The sequence below is a fragment of the Myiozetetes cayanensis genome, unplaced genomic scaffold (assembly GCF_022539395.1).
Source record: "Myiozetetes cayanensis isolate MyiCay16 unplaced genomic scaffold, myiCay2020 scf3, whole genome shotgun sequence".
In the NCBI taxonomy this organism is placed as follows: domain Eukaryota; kingdom Metazoa; phylum Chordata; class Aves; order Passeriformes; family Tyrannidae; genus Myiozetetes; species Myiozetetes cayanensis.
The window spans coordinates 56,782,054-56,798,097 of NW_026087521.1; the positions used below are offsets into that span (position 1 = coordinate 56,782,054).

General features: G+C 40.4%; 1 protein-coding gene across 4 annotated transcripts in view; it reads left to right on the plus strand.

Moving 5' to 3' along the window:
- Nucleotides 1–16,044, plus strand: part of KIAA1549 (KIAA1549 ortholog) — a 144,523-nt gene that overhangs the window by 121,712 nt on the left and 6,767 nt on the right. For 2 of the 4 annotated variants that reach the window (XM_050324616.1, XM_050324614.1), the window contains exons 13-19: nt 2,494–2,699; nt 4,454–4,677; nt 5,830–5,974; nt 7,620–7,853; nt 8,829–8,881; nt 13,041–13,186; nt 15,029–15,183. In XM_050324616.1, the coding sequence (XP_050180573.1) occupies nt 2,494–2,699; nt 4,454–4,677; nt 5,830–5,974; nt 7,620–7,853; nt 8,829–8,881; nt 13,041–13,186; nt 15,029–15,183 (1,163 nt within the window). The remainder of the gene's footprint in view (nt 1–2,493; nt 2,700–4,453; nt 4,678–5,829; nt 5,975–7,619; nt 7,854–8,828; nt 8,882–13,040; nt 13,187–15,028; nt 15,184–16,044) is intronic. The other 2 variants (XM_050324615.1, XM_050324617.1) reach the window with 1 other exon arrangement.

Below are 16,044 nucleotides of genomic sequence, written 5' to 3' on the forward strand. Positions count from 1 at the left end.
TTAATTAGTAGTTTCAACTCAGGGAACAGTGGTGAACATTGATCCTGACATGTGACCTATATGGACTAGTTGCTTAAATGTCTTCTGCCCAGTATTGGGGTATTAATTCCTCTCCATTATTTTTTAGCCTCAGCTAACTAGTCTGAGATCAAATTTTCATTCATGTAGTGCCATCTAGTAGCTTTATAAGGAAGATTTTCTAAGCATGGTCAATAGTGTAATATAAGAACTTTGAAATGAGGAATTATTCTCTCTGTCAAAACTTCTGTGCTTATTTATGTATTGAGTTAGAAACCATTTCTCCTTTTGCTATATATGTACAGCGCTGTGCAGTTCCTGGCTTTGTCTACTTTACTGTGCTTTGTGTTTATAGACACATTCAGTGTATGCACACATGGGGGATTTAAAGGTCAGATGCAGCTTATGAGGGTTTTGTGTGTGTGTGTGTGTATCTTTTCTGCAAAAGGGAGTAACATACACTGTTACTGTAGAACCTTACCAAAATTTGTCAGTGGATCTTTTGGACAGTTTTACAAAATGAGTATATATAAGCCCGTTTTGGCTTAGAGGCCTCTGCCAAGCACTTGTTTATGTGTGTAAAAGGGGAGATTATGGATGAAGCTATAAAGATTTAGAGTGAATGCTCAGTTCAATTGAATATGTTGGACCTTGCTAACCAAATAATATGAAAATAACCTTAAAAATTTATGTTGGAGGTCAGTAAGCCTGAGAATGGCTGTTAGAGTGAAAAGGTTGGAAAAAAATTACTAATGTGTGATGGGGAAAATGGGAAAGATGGACGCAGAAGGTCAGATTTCTATTGACTACACAATTGCTCTGAGGGATTCACACTAACTGCTTAATATATCTTGTGCCCCTCTCTGTGAGAGGCAATGCTTGCACACTTGAGAGAAATGCATGAAGATGGGGCTTTGAAGATGACAAATGGTAAAGATGATATAAATAGCTACAGAAGAGCGACAGGTATATTTCATTTAGTCTCTGTGTCTTGCACAACATTTGGGACACAGAGGTCTTGAAAGGAACTGTTTACCTTCTTTTTAATGGCACATACAGAAAAGTCACATTTATAAATGTGCATGCCATTTATAAATGGGTACATTTGACAATCCATTGATCAAGTTTGAGAAATATGAAGAATAAGAATTTTGCTCAACTTGTGGCTAGATTGCTTTCCAGCCCAAAAGTAATGTGCTGTGAATATAATAAAGTGTACCATTCATTCCTTCTCCTGCTCCCTTTTTGTGCTAGAAGAGGGCAAGTCATCTATTGTGATCCTCTACAGAAGGTAGCAGTCACTCCTCTTCTGAACCCTATCCTGCATTACCAGCCCATGTTGCAAATGGATCAGAGCAGTGACTATTTTATTTTCCTGCTTTTGTCTATTGTAGTTTGATCATGTTGAGCAACAGCTGATTCTGTATTACAATCAAGTGAGATTTACCTCCTGATTTGAATCTTGAGAACACTTATTGTCAGTGCATGGATGTGGGACTATGTCCCTTCACACTGCTGTGTTCCTCTGTAAGGAGAGGGACAAATCTTGATCTCAAAGCTTATATTTCATGGTGAAAAGCAGCTTGAAAATTTGTGGCTTTGCCATGTGGACAAGACAAAAGGTTCTTTTGCAAGCTTTCAATAGCTTTTGCAAGCCTCATTCACATAACAGTTTCTGTTTCAGGTCTCACTTGAAAAAAATAATCAAATCTGTGCTTAACTGCAAACCACTGGGGTGATCCTACAGATTTCAAGTCTTTTGAGAGAGATGACCTATTTCTATTGAAGTGATTAACTGTTGGCAGGACCTGGAGTGCAACTTCCACACATGCTGGTTTTTGTCTTTTACTGACCGTATTTGAGTTGGTTTAACCTTTTCAACAAATTACAAGGCAATGTTTGTGCGGCTTGCTTATTACTATGTGAACTATTTGTCCTGTCACAGAGAAGAAGACTGCTTTAAAAGCTTTAATCAGTAACATGTCTGTAAAATTCTTTGTGGTTTGTGTGGATTTTTAAGAGGTTTTTTTGTTTGGTCCCTATATCACTCCTATCACTTAAGAAATGCATTTTGCATTGAGACATCTTTCATTGCTCTTTGAACCTCCATTTGAGCAGTTTGCATCTCCTGAAGTACTGATAAGAGGAACCATTAGCAGTATGTACTTGAACAGCTTTTTATGGAGTAAAGTAGATTAAGATTTTGGGGGACTGCAAATGCCAAGAGCTTGATTTACAGAAATAAAGAATGACAGCTCACCTTCTGGAAATATAATGGGAAAATGTTTATAATTTGCAAACCGTAGGGTAAACTTCTTGTACACTAAATGTGAATCAGCTGGAAGGCCTGTAGGGCAAATAAACACAGATGGAAAACATGGCACAGTCTTGTAGCACAGCATCTGTAGAGCTTAACATGTGACTGAGATAACCCTGGCAGCACTGCTTTACTCTGTATTGGTTCTGGTGATTTAGGACCCCCTCAGACCAGCAGTGGAAATGAGCAGCACTCCTCAGCCTCTATCTTTGAACATGTGGACAGGATGTCTCGTTCCTCAGATGCCAGCAGACGGGTCCCAAGCAAGATCCAGCTGATTGCTATGCAACCGATGGCAGCACCTCCGGTTCAGAACTCAGTGCTTTCTGATCGAGTGGCAGAGACCAACAAAATTAATAAAGAGGTATTTTTAAAGTGCTTCGAGTGTTTTTGGAGGACTGTATACCCAGCCAAGAGGGAAGTGAAAAGTATCCAGTTTCTTGTTTTCAGGAGTTCCTCGTTAGTTCCTGAGGAGTTCAATTGTGATAAGTTACAGGAATTATCCTGTTTCCATCCAGAGGAAGAATCTGACCTGTTTTTAAGAGGTTTCTAAACCAAAAATTGAACACTGGGAGAGGAGCAAATTTGATGGTCAGGATACCTCGTGTTAGCATCCTTTTACTATTCATCAGGACATGACTTAATGAGAGTTGTGTTAATTAATGTGTGAGAATTGGAGCACATGGCCCACCTTGGTTTTCATTTTACATTATGGTCTTGAATTTTCAGCAGGTCAGGATGTGGATTATACAAAGAAGTTACCTCAAAATATGCTGGGGTGTGAGTTTGCAGCACATTGATTGCTTTCAACTTCTGATGTGTTTATCTGACATACTAAACATACAGAAACTTCCTGCCTTCTCTGAGGCCTCACGTTACTGCAAGGAGACTATAAGCATGGCTGGGGCATGAGGAGAGAAGGGGATGCACTATACAGGTGATACACTGCCTGACAGTACCACATACCAGCATCCTGGTTTCGTACGGGGTGTAAATGACATTGTCTCATAATTCAGAGTGGAAGATTACTGAAACCTGTAACTTAATTTTAAGATTCTCTGTTTCTGAGTACCCTATGGAAGAGAGGTAAACACATGTATCTAGGATATATAGGCAAGAGGAGCCACAGAACAGAAATCTCATTATATGGGCAGAAAACGTATAATTCTAACTATACATGTAAATATTAAGTCTAACTTGTGTCCCTTATGTGATTTTTAGGAATTTTCATGAAAGAATACATAAAAATCAATTTTTATTTGCTTTTTAATTTGCTGATGCAGATGTATTCTAGAACTTGTCCAGCACAGGCAAGAGCAGTTGTTGCTACCTGATCTGTGGTGCTCAAGTGTTTTCCAGTGATAAGAATGATTTCAGTGAGTGTTGGGCCAGGACTTAAAAAGTGTGGTGTTACGATAACTTTCCCCAGATAATGAGATGCACTGCAGGAAATTTGAAAAAGGGTGGGAGAGAGGCACGAAAACTCAGCGTGCAGTAAGATGTAGAGCTGATAGTGACATGTTCATCCAGGGACCTGGACCCTTGTGTTGCTGCTACATTCCTTCATAGCTTATGGCGGCCTCTCGTGCTCAGCAGAGGCACTGACTTAAGAGCTCAGTTAGCTCCTTAAGTTCTTGCTTCATAGGTGATGAAGGTCATTAAAGGGAGTGGGTGACAGATTTCATCACTACTGATCAAATGTATCTCTGCTTGACAAGCAAAGCTAACTACAGACTGGTTGGTCTTATTTTTTCAGAGCGGTGTAGCTTCTGGCAGACAGCAGGAGTTTTTTGTGTTCCTCCTGCCTTTTGTTAACAAACTGCCACCTCCCTCTAATTGCACCTGCTGTGCTGGCAATCGTGTTGTGTATAATAGTACATCTACCTGGGGAGACAATGGGGATGCTGCAAAATACCCAAGAAAGAAAGTGTGTTTTTTAATTGTGTGACTTATTTTAATCCTTCAGAGATTTGGGGGAGGGAGGGGGGCGAGGAAGGGAGGAGCAGGCAGAGAGGTGGGGAGGAGAGGGCCATGGAAGAGCAGCAAAATCCAGTTTGCAAAATATCTGAGTGAAAAATGTGATTCTTTTTTTTTTTTCTTCCCCCTTCCTCCTTTAAGATACAAACAGCCCTGAGGCATAAATCTGAGATTGAGCATCACCGCAATAAGATTCGCCTTCGCGCCAAGCGCAAAGGGCACTATGAATTTCCCGTGGTGGATGATGTGGTGGTGGTGGACTCCAAAGAACAGCACAGAATATATCGCAAGGCACAGATGCAGATTGACAAGATCTTGGACCCTGGAGGCAGTGTGCCTACAGTCTTCATAGAGCCCAGGAAGAGGTATGGATTTCAGAGATGGAAAGAACAATTTTATTTTAGAGTCAGTGCCCAAAGTGCGTCTTAACTTTCTGTACTGTACTTCTTAACTTTCAGAGCTTAAAATTGTTTTGATCACTGATTGAATTTGAGTTATCTAGGTGAGAAGGATTGGGTTGTTCTGAGCATTTTGATTTATTTCACTGTATGCCAGTATGCTTTGTTTTCACGTTATTCTTTAACAAGTTCTCAGCAGTGAATTCTTGATAAATAAGCCCGAATGTATGAAAACTGTCTTAAAACAATTTAGTATTTGTTTGAATAATACTTGTATGGTGTAGAGGGATCAAAATTACAATATCAGCACTAAAAAAGATACATGGAAAATGTAACCTGTAAGTAATAGTATTTTTATAAAGGTAGGGGAAAATATGCAAAATAAGGAAAACCTTGAACAACCTAAAAAGCATAAAGATTTTGAATGGTAAAGGCAAATTCACAAATCAGTGAGATTACCCAGAGGGAATACATAAAAGATTATGAGGCACATTTGTCAGCCTCACAGATCTACCTTCCTGGCCTTGTATTTTCAGAGAAAGTTCTCCCTGGATTCTGTTTAAGGCTTATGAATACCAGCACTTTGTTTCTGGAGCACTAGTACCCTGTGACTGGTTCTGCACTCATAGAAAATAGCTTTTCTCCGGTTGTGTGTGTTCCTCAGCTGGTTTGCCTGGTGGGGTTAAACCCAATGTGCCAAACACAAAGCCTGCTTGGCAGTATGGTCTGTTCTGCTGCTGCAGATGTGTCAGACATTGGTCTGGGAGTCCTGGAGAGGCATTGGCAGGGGGAACTGAAGCACAGGCAACTTTGACAGATGAATATAGAAGGGAGGTGACACTAGAAAGAATTTGAGGGAGAAGTGGGACATTTTGGAGAGTTGCCAAGGAGAGCGTTGTTAGGAGAGACTCGAGGAAAGAGATTTGGGGCTACCTAATGGAACTGGCATGAAAAACTGGGAAAGGGAGGAGGAACAAGGCTGAGGCAAGGATGACTTGAAGGAAATGGACAGAGGAGTTCAAGCTTAACTGGGATAAGAATAAAAATTGCAAAAAGAAATGTGATTACCTTTGTCTCTCTCTCTCTCTCTCTTCTGCTTTTTGTTTTCTTCCCATTAAGTTCTCGTGCAAAACGTTCTCCCAAGCAGCGCCGGCGACATCAGATAAATGGGAGTCCGATTGATGCCGAGAAGGACAGGCTAATCACAACTGACAGTGATGGGACATACAAAAGGCCTCCAGGAGTCAATAATTCTGCATATATTGTATGTATGTCTGTGAATGGCAGGAATGTTCTGACAATCATAATGACGGTTGTGACACTGGGAGGTTTTTGGCCTTCTGACTACGGTCTATATGGCTAGTTTCAGTCACATGTAGTTAGCATGTAAATCAAAGTGAAATAAGGATTTAATTGACAGTCTGTCACTATTAAACAGTAAAATTCTGCCAAGTATTCCTTGATATTAGAAGCCAAGAACCAAAACCTTGTTTGCATTAATGCCGCTGTGTTATGCACATGAAAGTGTGCTTGGCATGTTCCATAATATCTTGAACATAGATTCACTCTAGTCCAATTTGCTGGATGTTATATATTCATATGTTACAGAAAACTTCATCCTTTGCTCTCACAGAGTGGAAGACTCAGTTCATTTTGTGAGAAATTTTCTCATCTTTAAAATGTGGGAATTAATTATTAATGAAAGAGAAGCATGTCTTTGTACTATAGTAGCTTGAAACAATTCTAATGCAATGTCTTGAAAATCAATTTTGTTTCCTGTCTAAAAAAAAGCAGACCCTGGAGGATACTTCTGTTCACTCGTATCCATGTCACAAACTGTATTTAGGCATCTTTAACCACTTCTAAGCAGACTTCACTAAGCCTAATGCTAATATTGGAAACCCCTGGACAGTTTTCATCTTGAAAGATGGTTTAATGATTTTAAGAATTTCACCATTAGCTGCATATGCAGTCAGGTGACTACAATGTCAGTTTCTGCTGTTTCCTTCTGCCTTCAAACATGAGTGTGATGATTTTAATGTCATACTGCAGCAGAATGAATTATCATCTGAAGCTGTTTAATTAAGACATGTCACACAGCAGGCTCAGCCCCTTTGGCATCTGTAGCGAGACAGTGCTCAGAATGCTAAGTTCCTAATAAAGTAGAGGCTTGTGCCTCTTGACAACTGATTTTGCAGTCTGCATGCAGTTGTAGGAATGAGCTTTGATAATAAGTCTGCTGCTGCAGAGCTCTTTTAATTTCCTCTTGCTGATGAACAATAAGCCCATGTGGTAAGATCCCAGGTAGTAATTATGATGCATGCCTCAGGCATTGCTGCTATGAAGCACTTACATGAATCCCATTCAGGTGATGCACCCAAGTTCAAGTTCCATGCAGGTAACCACTTAGTTCCTTAACAGCTTTCTTTGTGCGTTTTTCTAGGAGGTAATAATTGTTTAATGTTATTGCTGATGTGGTCAGTTATAAGCTAAAGACTGAATTAATTTCTTGGAACTGCAAGAGCTGCAAAGAAGTCAAAGATGTAGATGGAGCTGATTGTCTTTTTCTGGGTGGAGAAGTGCATGGTTTCACAATGTGCTTGCAAACCACAAGATTTCTATAGCTGAGTAACTCCTGCACAAAGCTCTGCTGCCTTATCTGAGATCAATGTCTTTCAGATCACACTGAATGAAGTATTTGAACAGCTGGTGTTATGTTTGTGCACGCATATATGCATGCAGAAGTGAGGAGGGTAAGGGGCAGGTGTTGTCCAGCACCAGCACTTGGGCCATTTATCCCGTTGTGCTTCTGGCAAAGACAATGTTGCTCAGACTTAAGGCCCACAGGGGCTTGGAAGCTGTTACGTCTTCCCTGTAGCTGCCCTTCACCTTCTTTCGCTTTCCTCCAGTCTGATCCAGACTTGCCTCCTGAACCTCAGACATCATCTTCAGCTGATCTGGGGAAGTTCCCTGGCCTGCCCTCCCACCCGGTGTCGCAGTACGTGCCCCCGCAGCCGTCCATTGAAGAGGCTCGGCAGACCATGCACTCGCTGCTGGATGACGCCTTTGCGCTGGTGGCTCCCAGCAGCCAAGCCGCCAATTCCACGGCTGTGGCACCGCCCGGGGTCTCTGCAGGACAGCCGGTGAGCAACACTCCTGCTCCAGCAGGGAGGGGAACCACATGCACCCAGGGGGGGATCACCTTACAGTCCAACTGAGGCGGTGAACAAGCCCTTTAATGTGAGTGATGCAAGTTAAAGGGCTTTTCTGGGCAGGTAGTTAGCACCGGTTGAGCCATGGTCGCTGTTACTGTGTCCTTTCTGTCAGGACTTACCACAAATGTGGGACGGTGCCTGGAATCAGGAGAATTCGGAAATGACCGTCACAGGATGTTGAATTAACTTTTAAGCTATTTGGATTCTTTTCCCTTTTTCCCATCTCAGCCACAAGAAAAGACAGGCGTTCTCCTTTAGATAACTTTTCTGTTCTTCTCAGTTAGGACCTCAGACAGATCGGTCTTGCTATGTCCAAGAGTAAAACTTTATTTGTTTTAAATATATGTGGTACTTGACAACAAGAAAAAGAAACATTTGACTTGGGTCATGTTTTTCGTTAGGGTATCCAAGTGCTTTCAGGAGGTGAGGATAGGGAAGCAGTATTTCTGTGTATGACTTTTTGCATTTAATGGAGCTCTGCGACACACAGATAATCCTTTAGGTCATCTCCAGTTCTGTTGAGTCTGAGCCCTGTAGTCTCTCTGCTGCAGTCTTTTGCTGGTTGAGGTCTAACGAGATTTGCAAATGCAAAGCTTGGTTTGCTGGAAGTTTTCAGCTAAGTAGACATTGGAGCAGCCCTTGACCTTCTGCACGTGAGAGAAAGTGATTTTTTTGAAGGTTTTTAGGTTAAGACTCGCATTAGACAGTAGCCTGCTGTAGCAGTGATTCCCAGATCTTCTTGTGCTTCTGTGTTTGTAAAACTGAGTCTTATGGCTGCCATCAAGTCACACATACAGGCCTAGTGATTTCTGCCATTCATCTCTTAAAAGGCTGACAGTGGGCTTCCCAGGGTATGCATTTTGATTTTAATTTGGGTTTGTTTTTTTTTCATTCTTCTGACAGAGATACATGGAATTTGGAATGACTCCGCCAACAGCACCAGGTCTCCTACCAAGGTAGTTTTTCACTGATAAAATTATGATTTATTATTTTCCTTGCAATTACTCCAGATTTCTTACTGTCACTGACATATTATTATGCAAAGTACTGTATAAATGAGAAGTAAAAAGTGTCCATATCCAGTCTTTCTAATTTATTTATGTAGCATGAATGACATATGCATGTGGTATGGAATGTGTTTAAAAGAAATGTGTTTCTAGCCCCATGGCTATAGAGATATCCTTCCAAATATTCAGTAAACCACTGAGACTTAGCTTTTGGAGAGCCTGAAACTGTTACTCAGATGCATGTAATTCTCCCAATACTCTGACTTTCATGCTGTTTCTGTATCCTCAGGGCAACACTCACTCGCAAAAGCTTTCGTATGACTAACAGATTCATTCTATTTTTAACCAAGTTGAGAACAAAGGACAGAGCACAGTGACCCTCATAGAGAAAGCTGCCTGGCAGACCTATTATTATAAAATTGGGGAAGGAACAATTTTTCCATCTTCTCCTGCCCTTGCTATGGGAGAAGAAAATGGTTGTCCAGATGACTGCTAATTTCGCACTTGATGTCTGTTTTGTCTACATGTCAAGGTGGATCTTGAGTCTGGTACCCACTGAGCTCAGACTTGTCTCACCCTTTCCAAGCTGCTGCAGCCAAGGTGGTTAAATGGTGGCCTTGTGCTGCTCTCTCATTACCTTCTTAAGGCTCGCCATATGAGAAGAAATCCCACTGGTACCCATGGCATTCATTAGAATTCACCTGAAGTAGTCACTGCCTTGGAGACTTGATGGTAAAATGGATATGAAGAACATTATTTATTGTTCTGCAACCTGATTTTGAAAAGGCCATGTAGAAAAGGAGGAGTTCCTAAGCACGTTTTCTTACCTAGGTCCTGTCTGGAGGTGGCAGTCTCAGTGTGAGTGGAGTGTACATGAAGTGGAACACAGCATGACATGCAGTGTATTTTCTGTAATTTAGGTTACCTTGAAGATTATGAGCTTTGAGACTGCCAATACAAAGCATAACCAGTTGTTTGTTATTGAGGATTTTGTCTTTGGCCTGTTACACATTCAGGGAAAATGTGATAAATTAACCATGAAAGTGAAGTAGCCCATATTAGTACACCTGAGCAGGATAGTGTCTTTGCAATGGACTTTTTGTTCAAAAGTTTATCACCTTTTGACATAGGCACTCTGAATTTATGTAAATCACAAATTAATTGCATCATGATTAAAAGTTTAAGTGCTGACTTTACCAGGACAAATTAAGTTAACAGTTTGCAAGGTCATTGACCTTAACAGAAAGAGTTCCTTTAAATTTTCATTAAAATAGAAAGTTTCCTAGAGCTTGGTCAATAGAAAACAAGGAAAGAGTTGTTATGGTTGTGCAGTGAGAGGTATTCTCAAATTCTGAAGATAATGATAAACAAATTGATAGAACCAGTTCAACAGTTAGAGGAAGGAAAAGTAACCTGAGGTCAGTGTGATTAGGGGGCATGTATCAATGTCATAGTCCATTGGCTTAAATATGCAGTGCATGGAATAATAGTTGGGTGAGCATACTGTTCTTTTCTCTATACTAATGCAGTCAGCATCTTTAATGGGGTGGAACCAACCTGAGGGAAAAAATTAAATGTGAAAGACCTAGGTCACATAACAGCTAGGCAAACATAAAGGCACAGTGAGCAGTTTTTACCAGAAAATGGATATTGCATCATGCAACAGAGATAGAGCTACTTAGCCATAGTGGATTAGTGGTGTAAAATTGATTTTTGGGGTGGTATCTCCCCACTTAATTAAATGACTGGAGAATAATTTTCTTTTTTTGAATGTGCAAAAATCGAAAGCTGAGTTTCAGTCTTGAAATAGGAAGGAGCACTATAAAGCCTGTATGATATAGATGCAGAGCTGTATCCTGGTTTTATACTCCTCTGTTGATCTCTGACTTTAAAGAGAAGCTGTATCTATCTATTATAAACTAAGATTGAGAAGAGAGGATAAAGAGTTATTAATATGTACCTTTCAAGTACAAACACATCTGCAAAAAAGGATATACTTCCTGTCCTCTGAAAAGTTAGCACAATAATAATACATTTGCAGTAGTGTTGAAAAAATATTTTCTTTAGAAAACATCAAAAAGTGGTAGCAATTCATCAGCTTTAAAATTCCAGCTCAACACTGCAGGCATAAAAAGCCAGATGATCACATCCTTTACTGATTACAGTGATTAACATAACAGAAGTGATATTGTTAAACATTACCTACCCATTCAAGCATATATTTTAACTGGTTTTCAGGTGTGGTTGGAAATGGCTTCCTTTGGATCTGCTGAGTGGACAGGTGGGATTGTACATAAGGGAGCTGGGGAAATTCTAGCACTTCCACAGCAAGACTCTTACAGCTTGAAGCTCTTATACCTCCTCCATTTAGTAATGGTGTATGCCAAGTTCCTAGTACTTCAATTTACAGTTACTTGTTTGTGCTTTAATAGGCTCTTATTTGGCTTTATTAGGCAATTCATTATTACATCAGCTTTCTTTTCTCTCTGACTGTCATACAAAGGTGGGTAATTTTCCACATAAAGCACAAATCAAGAATAGATGCAGTCACAGGATTTTCCTGTAAAACAAAGGGATGTAAAATTGAGGTTTTGAGGAACAGGATACATTGCAGTCTGTAACCTTAGAAGGGCTTAGATGGCATTATGGTAAAAGGCATATAAAAGTCATCCCTAGTCATAGAATCATAGAATTAACTGGGTTGGAAGAGATCTCCAAGATCATCAAGTCCTCACTTCGTGTGATTTCATGTGCCTGAGTTATGATGTTTGTTTCCCTTTGCTTCGTTTATACTCACCAGTGAGAGGCTCCTGCAGAAAGCGGTTTAGTGAAGGTAATATTTTGCTTTTAATACCTCTTGAGAAGTATCTCTGATCATACCTGGAGGCTGAGAGGTGAACCTAGTAACCTAAGCACCTGAAGTCTGGGCATCCACACTTCCACTATATTGATAGGAATCGATAACCCTTGAAAAGTCAGCTACCATCAGTCCTTTAAAATACAATCTTACCATGGCAGGGTTAAGATATGTTAATAGGAAGCATAAGAAAAGCAGCCTTTCCGTCTCCCTCTCTATCCCTGTTCAGTGAATGAATTATAGGGTTTCTTTTACAAGTGCAATTACCTTGGCACAATTAGTGAAGTTAGATCGATTACAGTTTCTGTTGTTAACCCTTTCAGTAAATATATAACAGTGACTACCAACACCAGCCTGATTTATAGGAAACATTGACTTTAGTATACATTGCATCTCTTCATATGTGCTAATTACAGCTTTGAGTAGTTTGATGGGTCTTCAAGAGCAAAAAATTTATAAACTTCCTGAAAAATTATTGGAATGCTTGGTGAAGTAATAATTATTTGTGAAACACACTTTGTATGGTTTGTTTTAGACCAAAACTGTGTGCCCAGAAAATCTAGAGTAGTCAGCTTTCTTGCTGAGGTAAGCAGCTACATCACTACTGAAGTCCTATCTTTCTGTTTTTGAAGATCCTTTTTTCCCCAAGGGGAAAACAAGATCTCAAGATCTGTGGACTTTTCCCCCTGCATTAAGGAGACTGCAACCCATGAAAAACACTTGCATAAACTTTTGTTATACTATTCCTGTGCAGTGCAGGTCGTGGAGGAGGAATATAATCTTCGGGTGTAAATATTTTCTCAAAGATTTAGGGTTATATAATAATAATAATAATAATGGCCAGTCTTCACGAGCGAAGATCCGGGGAAGGTCTTTACACCTTTCAGCCTGCGCATTGGATTTTTTAGGTGAGACACAGTGTGCGCGGAACTGAGCCCACCCTTTAATCCTAAGGTTCATCTGCCGGGGCCAAGCGAGCTTGGACGGTGGCAGTGAGGTCCTCAGGACGTAGATGGGTTGCCTTTAAGGGCTAACGAGCCCCACCTGCCTGGGAGTGGCCCTGACTGGGAATCGAACCCAGGTCTCGGCGGTGATAGCGCCGCGCCTTTACCACTAGACCACCAGGGGCTCCGCTTTAGGGTTATAATGTGCAGTAAAAGGCATCGTAAAGAGCTGTTGTATGAAGTACACCTACATTATTGTTTCTAGTTAGGGAATTCACTTATTTTAATCTGGACTCCATTTTCACAGGCAGAACTTTGGGCCAGGTTTTCTTCAACCCGCAGAGTTAATGCACCCGGAGCAGCCGCCGCCTGAGGTTCCGTATTCCTCCCGAGGGATGTACTCAGAGGAAATGCCGTCAGTGGCACGGCCACGGCCGGTTGGAAGCACTGCAGGTACACTTCACTTAAGTTGAATATGCACTAAACTAACTGATCCTTTTCTGTATCTGCCCTTTTGCTGAGGTCACCATTAAGATGTCATTCTCCTTCAGCTGCTACACGTGATGTGTGATCCCTGCCTTCATTGCCCAAAATAAAAATCATCCCAAAATGAGGTTAACTTTACATGCACAGGACCTTGCAGAAAAGGGCAGTGCTTTGCCACCTTTTTAATATCTTACAGGTACTGGTTATCACAAAGCACATTTTCACAATACCTCATTCTCTAAGAATGGAAAATTACTTGTTTTAAGGAGTACAGTGTGTGCTAACTTTCCACTGCCAGCTACTTTTTTGCTAAACGACCTAATTGATGCATCCCAATCAACATGTTAAATAGCAGAATTGTTTTAATACTTTCCTACATGTTTCTCATTTCTTTTCCTAGAATTGTATGCATAAAAGCAAGATCTCTTAGTTTTTGATTATACTATCTATTGCTGCTGTCCCATATGAAATCACCTTCCCTGATTTGGTTGTGAGATAATTTCCATAGCCCTCATCAATGCTATCACGAATAAGATGCTAACATCACATGGCAATTAGGCACCAAACACTGATTCTAAGAATAAAAGATTGTATTGTTATGCAAATGTCACAGTTAATTTTCTCCCAGATAAATGTTTTCTTCCTGGGGAGTTGAAAAAGACTGGAAATACGATCATATACTCATGTCAGAAGCCTAGTTTTGATAGTTGCTATCCTCTCCCTGTAAATGTTAAACGAACGAGAATGGTAGTAATATAGCAACTATTACAGTTTAATTATGGTTATTTTATTCACTGAATCACACTATTATCTAAATGTTCATATCTATTCTACTTTAAAGTTTGGAGGTAATTCATATATTTAGTTTTTGTTCTTCAGCATAATTATGTGTCAAATATTGGGGGTTTTTAAGAGGAAAATATGAAAGTGATCTAACTGTCCATCACTTAAATCGCACTGTTGTTTTTGTCTTTTCCTCCTTTTTTGTACATACACGCAGTTTTATGTATCTCTGGGTTAAATGTGTTTAATTTCTAATGAATAATAAAATATTATTTTAATAATTATAATAATAATTAAAAAATTATGTTTCTCTGTGGGGAAAGTCAGGAGGAAGGAAAGCTGGCATGTTGTTACATGTGTCTTGCAATTAATGGTGGCAGCTATCCTTGCATGTGTTTGAAAGCAGCTGGAGGGGAGGGAAGAGAAGGAAAAGGAGAAAGGAGGAGGTTAGCTTTCAGACTGAAAAGAGATACAGTGTGTTCTGACCTTCCTGTTAGTTAATGACAGCATCGTTTAATATTTAACCACAAAGCAAAGCTCAAAGAACCACGCTCTTACATAGACATGTATTTTATTCTTCTGAGGGATGGAACAGAAGGCAGAGAGTTAGGGTCTTGCTAGTGTGATGCAAATAAGGTGTGCCACAGGAGCAAATGTCTTCTCTTTGCTGCTAAGTAATTTACATGAAAGCATTGCCAGAGCTTTTAGTAAACGCTGTTTGGAAAGGGCTGGCATGTTTTTGGAAAGAAGAGTAGTCCATGTCTGAGATGCATGTATCTCAACCTCATCTTTCAGTGCAGTGAAATGAAATGCATCACACTCAAATGAACTGCACAAAATGTACATAACTTTTCCTTCTTTGTTCTACACTGACAGCCTTCTTTCTGCTGATTTTTATTAATTGCACAGAAACAGAGCTTCATTTTCTTCTTGTCTCCTGCTTCCAACAAAGTTTTATGTTGTCATTTGTCTGCCCTGCAAACTTGACTGTGTATAAAGATGAAAAAAACAATATTTGCTTTTAAGGTTCTCAGATACAGCACCTCACTCAGGTGGGAATTGCTAGCAGGATCGGAGGTCAACAAGTGGAGATCCCCTCAGGCAGAGCAGGGCATGGCCAGCCGGGGGGGCCAGGGTGGCCCCAGTACCGTGGAGAGGATGAATGTGCTAGGCGAGATGCAGTGAGTACTGTGTTACACATTTGCATAGTTTCCAAAGTAGTGATATGTTTGGGTATTTTTCCTGCATTACTGTTTGGAACTTTCTACCCCTGGAACACTTTCAGTTGCTTCTCTGACATTCTTTGCTTTGCTCTTCGAACCCTTGTTAGTTATTCCAACTTCTGCTTGCCGTTCTTTCACCTTTGCTTCTCTCTAACTGCTTTCTCTCATTTTACCCTAACCTTTTTTTTTTCCTCACTTGAGGCCTTCACCCATTAATTGCAGTTCATCCAGTTCTGCTTCTGAGCTCCAGCAGAGGTGGATACTGCTTTCCATTTCTTCTTTGAAATATGCCTCTGTATTTTGAGATCATTGTAAGTAGAAAACATTGAATTAAATTGTCCCAGACTACCATCTTACTTTGTATGGGTGTATTTCTTTTGTCTTCTGTATTGGTGCACAACAGCAGGAGTCAGGGCAAAATCATAAGCTACACAGTTGCATGTAACATTAGAGGTGTTTCTGAACAAGTTATTTTCCTAGCCTCAGTCAGCAGGATGTGGTAAATTAATATGCATTCATTTACCAGTGTTGCCTAGGCAGCCATGGTGACTCCATAGTTCTTGGCAGTGGTGCTTCTAGAGGTTGACATTTCTGATTCGACCAGATATGTGAGGTTGAAGATAGGAGAGAGACAGTTGCCTGCTATCAGTCCTCCTTTGGTGTACTTGCATCCTGAAGCAGACTGACCTGTGACAGCTTTGTGGTAGTACTCTAGAGAGCGACAGCTTTATGTTTCTTTTGCTTCTTTGTTTAAATGATCTTCTTCTGGTTTCTTCCTTGAGGGAGGAAGGCTGGATCTCCTCCTTTTGCATGCTTAGA